The sequence below is a fragment of the Dipodomys ordii genome, unplaced genomic scaffold (genome assembly GCF_000151885.1).
Source record: "Dipodomys ordii isolate 6190 unplaced genomic scaffold, Dord_2.0 Scaffold43, whole genome shotgun sequence".
Lineage (NCBI taxonomy): Eukaryota > Metazoa > Chordata > Mammalia > Rodentia > Heteromyidae > Dipodomys > Dipodomys ordii.
This window is the reverse complement of record NW_012267259.1, coordinates 5,697,947-5,710,283: the sequence shown is the minus strand read 5'-3', so window position 1 is coordinate 5,710,283 and position 12,337 is coordinate 5,697,947. Positions and strand designations below refer to the sequence as shown.

Sequence of the window (12,337 nt, the reverse complement as noted above, 5' to 3'; positions counted from 1 at the left end):
CATGGATATATAATTACATATGAATAAATGCTATATTGTAAGGTTGACTTTTAGATAAGAAACAGTTCTTACCATATGTAATTTCACCTTCTCTTAACCTGTTTGTTGTTAGTGGGATGGTTGTTATCTACTGAATTATGGGGAGACAAGCAGGAGGTCCATGAAACCTAGTTCCCCCAGCCCATAGTGTCTTCCATATTGAAAATCATGATCTCCTCTCCCTACCCTAGAATGTCATTGTTCTTTGGTTATTTGGTGGTAAAAATGAACATTTTTGTTGGAGGCTAACACCATACATGTAAGACAGCAGCGAGTATGCTTTTATCTTCGTGACAAATATTTTCTTGCTGTTAAATTAATATAATCTAAGTAAAATAATGTGGGAGGAAAGATTGAATGTAAAGCAGTCAGCAGGTACTTCCATAAAAAAATAATGGATTCTGTACAGTTGAAAGGAATAGAGGCTACTAGCCACATCCACAAAGAACGTCAATTCCTGAGTTTGAATGGCATGTTTGGGGCTTGGGTTAAAGTGTGCTTAGATTTGGGATCTTGTTTTCATTACAAAAAGAGTGTGTGATTGCTACAAGTAAAACCAAACTCTGACTGGTGGAAATGCAAACAAACTGGAAGAACACAATTTCAATGAAGTAAATAAGGAGAGGCTTTATTCACCCTCAGAAAAGAATTCCCTTTGTGCCTTTGGTCATCACATTTTTCTCAGGAAAGATGTTACCAGCTTTTCAATACAGAATGTGAAATATCAGTATTATCTAGGAAATGTGTAAAGGTATAGACAATAAGGTGAAATACTATATTTATACATTCACCAAGTACTGTAACTCTAACTGTGCGTTTTGTGTGCATCATGATGTTCTGGCAAACTTTCTCTTTTTTTTGGTGGTGGTACTGGGGTTTGAACTCTGGGCTTCGCACTCTTGCTTTCGCTTTTTCTCTTTAGGATGGTGCTCTACTACCCGAGTCACACTTCCAATTCTCACTTTTTGCTGGTTAACTGGAGATAAGAATCTTAGGGACCTTTCTGCATGGATTTGCTTTGAATCAGGCTCTTCAGATCTCAGCTTTCTGAATAGTTAGGATCGTATATGGGAGCTAGCAGCACTCACTCAGCATTGCTCGTGAGTTTTTAAGGTATAATTATTTAATAATGTGTAGGGCATAATGATCCTATGCTGGAACAATTCTAAGTACTTTATTAATTTCTTTCATGTTCCTCTCACAGGGCTGAAGAATGTCCATTCCTCAGGCCATATAGAAAGCTTGAGACATGATTTGGTTTGTGAAAGCACAAATGTATGAGGTTCTTTGTGTCATCTGCCTGCATATCATCTGCTGGTACAGATGATTTTGTGTGGCCTATAATGATGTTATTACTGTCTTAAGAGCCTTTGGCAGAAGAAAGGTTCCCCATCCTTGAGAGCAGGTCACATTGCTATTTGTGTTTTACACAGGAAGAGATATTGAATTAGTAAAGGAATTTCCCCAACTTCTCATGGTGAACAAGTATCTGCAGCTTTTGAGCTGGTTTTTGATATTCATTCTGCCTGTTCACTTGGTGTTCTGACATGTATTCCCAATTATAGATATGCCTTCTCTCGCTACTTTAACAAGACACACCTTCTTGATAGCTCTCTGCGTTATCCTGCCAATACTAGCCAGAAATAAGATTTGCTGACAAAAATCAAAGATTAATGAAATGAGTTCGTGTCACCTTGAGCCTACCACCACAAGAACTCTAAAGACAATCTTCTTTGCTAAGAATCTATTTATTTTACTTCTGTTTTTCATGACTTCATGCTATGTTGAGGACGTCTTTGTAATACAATTTCAGGTACACTTGTAAGGAAGCTGGGATCATGAATTTTGCTTCAAACCTTTACAGTATACCAAGAGAATCGATCTTTCATTTGGGGATTATGCAAGGTCTTCTTATACCTCATGAATTACACTGGACTGTAATAAATCTGAGATTTTGGAATGATCTCGCTTAACTGGTGTTAATCATTTAAAGTCTTCCTTGGAGTCAGCAAAAAAATCATCAGTACTTATTGAAATACATACATACATATTTTTCATATTTTTGTATTTTCTCCTTTGAATTCCTGGCTTTATCTCTGATCTACAACTAAATACAAAATCTTTTTTACTACCCAAGTAAGTCCAATCCAGCCAGAACTGAAAAAGCACCATACTGATGACCAATGCCTCCTTCCCCTTCTCCTTAACCTAAATGTGTGCGATGTTGTTTTATTTAAATAAAATCATCTGAAAAGAAGAAGGGAAAGACTATACCAGGTTATATATGATACTAGAACACCTCCTAGTTGCTAGGTCAATTCTAGATGTCAGGGATCTAGCCTGGGCTGAACACCAGAAGTAGAGGAGAGAGGAAGGAGCAGGGGAAAATGACAAAGTATCTCTACCATCATATAAATGCATTCTAGCAGGGTTAGTGTATGGGGTGTGGCTCAGTGGTAAAGTACTTGCTACCATGCATGAAGCACTGGGTTTGATCTTTAACACCAGAAACACATGAAAACAAAACAAAATAAAACCCAACACACACACACACACACACACACACACACACACACACACAAAATGTTAAAGCAAAAACATACATTCTGGTGTTCTGGGGACCAGATAGTAAAGTCAGAAAGATATGGGAATAGTTGTGAAGAAAAAAGCTGACTACAGGGAAAGTTACCAAGGGTGACAGTGGTTGGTTGCACATTTAAATGGATATTAACTTAACAGCTAGTAAGATGGGCATTTGCAGCTTAGGCCTACAATCCTAGTTACTCAGGAGGCTGAGATCTGAAGATTGTGGTTCAAAGCCAGCCCAGGCAGGAAAGTCTATGAGACCGTAATCTCCAATTAACCACCAGGAAACTGTAAGTGGCTCAAATTGGCAGAGCTGTATCCTTGAGCAAAACCACTCATTGATAGCAGTCAGGGTCTATGTTCAAGCCCCACCACTGATTCACACTACCCCCTCCCCACCAAAAAAAATGTACATATTGGTAACTTATATAGGAAATTAACTTAAAACAAGATCTCTTTATTCTAAAGTGGCATTTAAAACAAACAGGAGAAAGGAGGGGCTATGGAGAGGAGACAAAGGAAGTGATGGAAAGAGACACGGTTACTAGGTAAAAGAGTAGGCCCAGCAGATGTCAGATCCTGCAGGCACACAGACCCTAGGTGGGCAGCCTGGACAAGTGTTTCGTCACAGTGCCGCAGGCATAGGTCTTAAAGAATGAGTTCCATTGTCATCTAAATCTTCTTGAATATAATCGTAGTTCCCTGGCACAAGTCACTTCTTTTATTTGATTTGCAAGTGTTTCTTCCAGTTCTTCCAGTGTTAATTTCTCTAGGAAATTTAAAGTCAGTTTTTCCTGGAAAGGGAAAGTGAGCAAAAACTGCCCTTAAGTGGTCAGTTTGACCTGCCTGGTTAGCCAGGGAGCCACCTAAGGACAGTTCTTGGAAGTCAAGAGCTCTGGAGTCTGAGCAGGGAAGTGTAAGGGGCATTGTGCCACTTAACCAGTGGGATTCCTACTGGCCATGCTAGGTCACTTTCTTACCAGCCAACAGCCCATACAAGACTCTCCCGGGGCATCAGTCCCCCTGGTTCCTCTTGGAATCTTGCAGCTTTCCTCTTCTTTCTCTCCCTCCCTTTCCTCCTCCTTTTCCTCTTTTTCTTTTTAGCCATTTGAGTTAAAAACAAACAAACAAAAAACAATGTCTCAGGGTCTAAAGCTATGTTAGGATCCTTCCAAATATCGGATTGCTATCTCACAAGCTTCCTAGGGCTTCCTAAAACTTTTAGCAGAACATGTTAGAGTTCTAAGCCACCATGCAAGGCACTCACGTGAATTTCTAATAGAACAGACATGCTCACATCCTTATAATAGTTCTTTTCCCCTTCCACAAGTAGCCGTCCATATTAGAAGTGAAATTCTACCTGATAAAACTGTGAGTAGCAAAATACACCTCACATACAAAAGTCCTATAATTACATTAAAAACCAGAAATCTTGTCATTGAGCCAGGCACCGGTGGCTTATGCCTGAAATCCTAGCTTGTTATGTGGCTGAGATCTGAGGATCACAATTTGAAGCCAGCTGGGTCAGGAAAATCCATGAGACTCTTATCTCCAATTAATCACAGAAAAAGATGGAAGTAGTGTTGTGGCTCCAGTGCTAGAGAACTAGCCTCGAGTGAAAGCAGCTCAGGGACTGTGCCCAGGCCCAGAGTTCAAGCCCCAGGACCAGCAGGACAAGCAGGGAGAGAGAGCGGGGGAGGAAAGAGAGGAGAGAGGGAGAGAGAAAGAGAGAGGAGAGAAGGAGAGAGAAAGAGAGAGAGAGGGGAGAGAGAGAGGTGGGGGGGGGATCTTGTCATTGAAGACAGCAAATACCAGGGTTTTCTCTGTCTCTGTCTATCTTCAGTATGAGACTATGATATGACTTCTAAAACTCCCATAAAGGCATCAGGGTGAACAAACCCCTAGTAGTCAAGCCCCTCGGACAAACCCAATGGCAAAGATTCTGTCTGGGAATAACAGCACTACAGACACCAGGGAGGAACGTTGAAAAAAATCGGAGCCAAGGATTTATTTGGGTCTGCTGGAACAGTTGTTTATCTTTAAATCAAAAACTCATCATTATCTTGGCAGATCCCATCTAAGTAGCATATGGAAGTAGATCCTCTCTGGGAACAAGGCAGCCTCTGCAAATGAACATTTCTAAAGGATTGGCCTTAGTTACCAGGCTTTTACCAAGCTGTGACCCAGGGAGAGCCTCCCACCTGTGCAGTGATTTGGCATGAAGAATGCTTACAATATGTGGTAGTGCTCACATCCCATATAATACTTCAACATATCAATTGCTAATTTTAATAAATGTACCATTCAATATTATTAGAAGATTTCACTAGCAAAACTGTCCTTAAATAATTAATGAGAAGCCTTAGGGACAGAAGGAAAAATCGCTTGACTTCAGTCCATAGCTGTTCTTTCTTCCTAGATCTGAATGGATTCCATTCTTACTGGGGTGCAAGTTCTTCTTACACTGATTTCAGGGTAACAACTGCCACCCATTTGACTTCAGCACAGACATAAAGTTGCTCTTAGTACATAAGACCATTGATAAAAATGCAATTTTATTTGAAAAATGTGCAGAAATGATTACTGAACTCAGCCATGATATTCACACCCAGACACTACAAAAATCATCGAATGTTATGATTTCTGAAGCCACTAGAACTTTGGTACAGCAAAATAATGACTTAGCAGTGTGCCAGAGGCTAATAGAATAAAACCTACATGTTCAAAGTTTTAAGTTACACTCATAGCATTAGACAAAACAAATATCCATGTGGAAGACAGACAGAACAAGCATGCTTAGCTTAAAAATGACAATAATATTACATAAGGGTAAATTATGGAGAGATAGTACAGCACTTCAGAGCTCTTATTAGAACTCTATCTACTTGTAACATAATAACTAAAGCAGGATATTTTCTTTTCCTTTATTTTGAATATAGCTAGAATCTTTTACAAAAAGGCTATAGACACAAAAGCAGAATTTGGAACATGTATGTTGGTAATGTATTATGTAGAATCGAACTGGTTTCTTTGAAAGAAATACAAGATGATATACAGATTGAAATAGAGCTCATACTTTTTTAGCAATGAGATACATTAAACATCTTTAATCAAATATAGTGATCTTACGGGGTCAGACTGTCCATTGGTAGTTTTCAATACCGTTACTAAAATCAGTGGGTTGATGCTCTTACACTGCTTAATGAAACAAGTGGTTCAAATTTTCTACTCATGGTTAGGTTGTGCTAACAGTATCTGTTTAGAAAAGGGAACATACGTTAGAAGCCATGTTTTGTTACATAGCCTCTGTTCAGTTTCACAGGAACCCTAGGAGTTACTCAAGGTTTAAAAGTCCCATACAAGGAGAAGTCACTAAGGTAGTTAATAATATTCAGTTAATAATATACTGCAGACTCCTAACTTGTTCTTTCTGGATACTTTCATTTCCATATTACCAGAATTTCTCTCAATGAGCATGTGGAGCCAAAAACTATCTGGAAACAAAAACAAGGTAAATATATACAATTACCTAGCTAGACAGACAGAGCTTTGATGTACCAACAGACAAAAAGATAGCAACCACTGTTAAGTAAAGAATCCATTTGGTTGAGGTCAGATGAGCTGGTTTCTACAGACTTTACTAATGAGCCTTAAAGAGTGTCCGTTGAAAGATAATAATATTTCTCATAGCTTCTTGGAAAAGAAAGGAAGCAGTAAGCCAAATTTAAGCCACTCAGTCCAAAGAGGAGTCCTCTGTATATTTTTTTCCCCAAATGACGACACCCTTTTAAAATAGGCCTATTGTATTGGTGCTAATGTTTGTTTCTTTTGTTAATGATCTTCTCTTCATGTATGAGACTAGAAAATATCTCAGTTACAGACTGCTGGTATAAATGAGTCTAAAGAAATGCTACTCCATGAAAAGTTCATCAAGTGAAATTCTTGAGAATATTGTACTCATTATACAGAAAGTGAAAGGTTTAGAAATATCCCAAATTTTGAGGACAATAATAAATGTTATTTAAAAGATTTTATTAGCTTTGAAGCATTTGGGGTTTAAGTATCTTTATTAACACAATTCTAAGGGAATAAAATCTGCATGATATATACAAATGATGAGGAAATACCTTCCATCAATCTAGTTACAAAAGTTCTAACACTTTATCCTACCTGAAAATGAAAGCTTTGGCCTTCTCCATGTTCTGTTCTATTGAACAGTATGATTTAGTCAACATTTAACTCTTATTTCTCTCCATGGATCCTGTTCAACAGTGCCATTTTGGTAAGGCTGTATTAGAAATCTATATATCCAACAATAATGTCAATCAGTTCTACATTATAAGACAAGCAGCTTCATGGTTTTATAAAGCATTGAGACACCTGAAATTATACTCTATATCCCTTTTCAGGTTTAATAATTTAACACTCTTCTCCAGAAATAATCTGATTTCACCTTGATTAAAGATCAAGGAAAAAATATAGCTCATGGTGAATTCTTAGACAATCTTTGTATATATATATGCATATATATTGGCATCTTTAAAAATGATAAAAAATTTTCCCCATAATATGCAAACACACTAGGCTTCTTTACAATGTAAAACTTGCCAGTATAAACTGAAGGATAAACTCTCACTTTGGCTAACACCAGCTCACAGATCTTTTCAGAGAGTTATTACATGTACTTAAGCAAACTACAGACTTGGAATATTAGTTCTTTGTAGTTTGAGTTTTAAAATGTAACTCTGAAACTCAATGGATGAGAAGTTTTGCTCAAGATTTTTTGGAGACGTACAGGAGGAAATCATATAGATACGCTTTTTGTTTGTTTTTTGTTTTTTTGTTTGTTTGTTTTTTTGGGGGTCCGGTCATGGGGCCTGAACTCTGGGCCTGGGCGCTGTCCCTCAGCTCTTCAGCTCAAGGCTAGTGCTCTACCACTTGAGACACAGCGCCACTTCTGGCTTTTTTCTTTTTGCTTATGTGGCGCTGAGGAATCGAAACCAGGGCCTCATGCATGCAAGGCAGGCGCTCTACCACTGAGCCACCTTCCCAGCCCCAGAGATCCCTTTTTAAGCTAGTAGATTTGCAGAACAGTGAATGACTTTATTTATTGAGTACAAGCTTCTGAGTGATGTTCTCTCTCTAGTGACGCACAGCATTCAGTGCACGAATCTGCTTCCCTCTCCACTGATGGGATGATACAGAGACATCAGCAACTTTGTTGACTTCCAGAAGATTCAATTTACAGCTTAAACAATTTTGTATTGTGACCGTTATTATCTTTTAATGTAGTTATGCCCTGCTTTCTGGTCAAGCTTGTCTTTCTTATATAGGGAGAAAGAGTGAGTTGGTTTAAGCTTACATAGTTCATCCTTTTCTATTCAGGTTGGGGAAAAAATTATAGTAGAACCATTACACTGATACAACTATATGGAATGACCCATCTGGTAAAAAAAAAAGAGCAGGTAAAATTCTTATTTTAGAAAATGCTAGCTTTGAATATTTTTTGGTTGTTTTGCAGCCTGATAACTAATATTTTAAAATGCTGACAAATTGGCTAGAGTGGTAACTTATACAGGTTTTAAAATCTTATCTAGAGACTCACAAATTCAAATCCCAGCATCTGGAATTTTCTCTGTGATTCCTGACTTGTGGCCATCATCGGACCCAGACACATTTGCCTTGGCTATTTTTGAAAATATTTTTCACACATTTGCCTTGGCTATTTTTGAAAATATTTTTCAGGGGCTAGGAATGTGACTTGGTCGTAGAATGCTTGCCTAATATGTATGAAGCCCTGGGTTTGGTTTTTTTTTAAAAAAATAATAAAACCAAAAAATAAAACTGTTTTTCAAAAGCCCATTCTTTTCTTCCATTCAGCCTTGTTACGTCTAATGACAATGAAGTCAGGTCTGTACTGTGAGAAGTCAGGAAAATCTCCAAATCCCAATCAAGTTTTTACATCCTTTGCTGATGATATCAGAAAATGATTTGCTGTGATGGTGTCTGTACAAGACCATCCTAAATGCAAGATAGGAAGAAATGAGCTTTGTGGCTAGAGACAAATTTGGTCACAGACCTGTGTGAGGCCCGTGTGTGACCATGCTGTAAACGTCAAGTCTGTGTAAACACTATAGGAATGAATTCTGTATCAGAAAAGAGTTTCATGAACAATTTAAATATTTCTTTTAAATATTAATGGATTTGGGACATCATCAGCCACAGGACACATCCTGGCTAAAAATCCATGCTGTGGTGGAAAGAAAGGCATGGTCGGTCTTAGACACGGTCTGTATGCTCACAGCACCAAGTCAGTTTGGAATTGTAAAGTGAATTATGCCAAGCTACAAATCCTAAAAGAATTGGAGATGGGATTTTTTTTAACCATGATTACAGAGAATAGGAGATCAGGTGCCAAATTGTACAGTCAAAACATTTTTAGATCAAGTATTTATTTACAAATAGAATAATATTTTAATCTTTTTGTCAGTTATAAATTCCATTTCTCTTCAGATTCTAGTAACTGTTATTCTTACAGGCAGAGTTCTATAATTGTGAGTGTCATCAACTTTTACTATGTGCTACAACTATCAAATAATGATCTCAAAATAGATCCTGAAAATTACTCACTAGATAATTGGCAATGACAGTATCTTGTTATGAGTAAATCAATCTCATCACTGGAAAAATGAACAGAAACTGAAAAACATATCCAAACAATTATCTTTAACATTTAATGAAGGCTAATCATTCCCTACTATGGACAGACAGGAGACATCATAATTTGGATCCAAAGAAATTGATTTAAAAAATGATCATCAAATTTTGCCACAGTAACAGTGACAATGTTTTTACTCACTCTCTTTCCAGTAGGAACACCTTAAATATTATCCAATAGTTTTCTATTTTTGTGGCACAAATATTAAAATTGTGAAAAGTATTTGACAAAAAAAAACACTATTGGAGAGATTACCCAACTGTGATCAATCTAGGAAGCTGGCATGGTTGGTGCTATAGAAATTGGAGGGGCTGAGCAGTTTACTGAGAAATACACTGGGGGCCAATCCCAGAAACAGCTTCCAAATGTTTTCATTCCTGGCATATTTCTGGGTCTAGCCTACCCCAAGAATGTTATAAACAGTATTCCCCTTGGATTGGTGTTTTTCTGAAACTGATTCAATACCAGATGGAGGTTGGTAGGGGAAGAGGGCACTGGGATTATAGAGTTTCCAGTGTTGTAATTAAAGATAGATAGATGATAGATAGATAGATAGATATACACTACGTATGGAAAAATGATATAATTTAAAATTTTATAGAAAGAGGAGTAATTATGTCAAAATGATATGTTTGCCATCAAAAGAGAAAACCTGAGGTACATTGCCATTGTTATTGATAAAGTGGATGGGTATTTTAAAATGGTATTTTGAGCTGGGCTACTCAGGAGGCTGAGATCTGAGGATCATGGGTAGGAAAGTCCATGAGACTCTTACCTCCAATTAATCACAGAAAAGGCTGGAAGTGGCACTCTGGCTCAATTAGTAGAGCACTAGCCTTGAGGAAAATGGAGCTCAAGGACAGTGCCTAAACCCAGAATTCAAGCCCCAGGACTGGAAAAAATAAAATAAAATGGCATTTAGAGATGAATGGCTTATGTGTTTCAGAAAATGAGATTAAAAACATTAATGAAATGGCAGTTGTCACAGTGATAACAATAGACCAATGAAGATGCTTTTATGATAATTTTTAGAAAGAAAAATGAAGGCAGCTTTATATGAAAAAAATAAACTGATGACCAGTTTTGGTGAGAAAAAATAAAGCTCTATCTCTACCCAGCCCTCAAATATAGCTCAACTAAAGGTATTTCCCTTTGACAAAATAAAAATATCTTGTAATAGAGAATGAGGTATTGCCCATTTTAATGACATTAAGAGTCACAGTGACCACAAAATTCATTTATCATTATTCTGAAGTTGTTGGTTTTGCAAAGTGATACACCTGCATTTTGAATTGGGTATGAGCTGGGACAAATATAGACATTCTAGTGCTTTTGTAAAATAAAAGAAAACCCATAACTACCAGTAACTTTTTTTGTTTCATGTCACCAGGAAGTTTAACCTTAAAAAATTTAAGGTTCTATAAGTTTTCTTGGTTATCTTTTAAAGTGATGGCTTATTTTTCTTTGTGACTATTAATAAACATTTGCTAAGGAAAAACAAAATGTGAATCTGAATGCCTCCCAAATCAATTCCCAAATTTTGTTTAAAATGGAAACCTCTTAATAATGGAAATTCTCTTAACTCCAAATGTTAATGTCAGCTTTTAATTGGCTGGAGTTGAATTTGGCCAAGTAACTCTTGCAGATATCTGTAAACTATCCAAATGCCATGTTCCCATATTTTATTTTACTTCTGGGCCATTATTCTTGTACTTTGCTATTCACAGTCCTGTTCCTACCGCTGTGCCATTTATTAAAAATAAAAAATGGCATCATTACACAATCTCCTGCATCTTAGAAGTCTGACATTCACCCACTTATAACCTTATCAGTAACTTAATCATTCCACTGCAGTTTGTTGCATGGGCACAATAATGTTATTCTTAATGAATTACGTGGAATTCTTCATTGTGTATCCATTTTTAGCTAACATTTCCCCCAATGATTCATACTCTGTGTAAGTCCAATTTTTTAAAAATTGTGTTCTCCTCATGGTGACCCATATAAACTCACTGATATTTCTTCTGGTATGCTTTCATATAAACTCAGATTCTTTACCTTAAAAAAAAAGAGCATCACCTGGAGAAACCTTTGATTTTTGTTTGGAAGGGATCCAGAAGAGTTGATCAATTTGTTTGACTCTTCTGGTTTCTTAAAACAAATGGTCTGGCAGGAAAGAGAAAGACATACCCTTATGCATGGTCTACTCAATAACGATTTCTTGGGTGTCATTGTTTGGGGCAGTAATATCTGGGAAGGGTTCTTGGTTGTAAGTCCCTAAGTACTCTAGCAGGCACATTTCCTCTCCACTGTCTTTTCTCCATCCAGCTTTCCAGAATTTCCACCATTGACAGCATCTGGGACTTGTGTCTTCTCCACACACTGCTCCATTCGCTTCATTATTAAGTCCAGAAGAGTTTCCACTGACTTCTCCACGTTCTGTCCAGTTGCTGCACTTGTTTCAAAATATGGTATTCTAGCATAGAAAAGATTTAAAGAAAAACCATATTCTCAAAATTTGAACTTGACAAATAAAATTAAACACATGTATCAGCTATCCTATTTGGAGATGCACATGCATAATGGAATGGATATATCTAGCTACTTAACAAACACATTACATCATAAGGTTATCATTTTTGTGAATATCTACTTCTTTTGAGTTTTTTCAAGAATTACAGCTCATCATCTCTACGCACCATTATTGTGCTGTACACAGATTGCTTGAATTTATTGTGTTCTTGACAAATGCTGAAAGTGGATGCTAAGAGTTATTACATAGAAATTTTACAGACAGATATAACAGGAAGAAATCAGACAAAGATAAACAAGATGTAAAAATGAATGACATGAAAAGCACACAGCTGGTGGCAAGATGGTGAAGTCATCTTTTGCTGTTGTTGTTTTGTTTTTTTGCTGGATAAGTTGAAAACAATCTTATTATTTTTCTCAATGAGTAAAAAAAAATGTGTGGGTGACTCTTTTATGGCAAGG

At 37.0% G+C, this 12,337-nt stretch overlaps 1 protein-coding gene across 1 annotated transcript in view; it reads right to left on the bottom strand.

Moving 5' to 3' along the window:
- Nucleotides 1-10,239: 10,239 nt before the first annotated feature.
- Nucleotides 10,240-12,337, bottom strand: part of Rab27b (RAB27B, member RAS oncogene family) — a 57,772-nt gene continuing 55,674 nt past the window's right edge. The window contains exon 6 of the mRNA XM_013018917.1: nt 10,240-11,819. Within this exon, the coding sequence (XP_012874371.1) occupies nt 11,630-11,819 (190 nt within the window). The 3' untranslated portion in view covers nt 10,240-11,629. The remainder of the gene's footprint in view (nt 11,820-12,337) is intronic.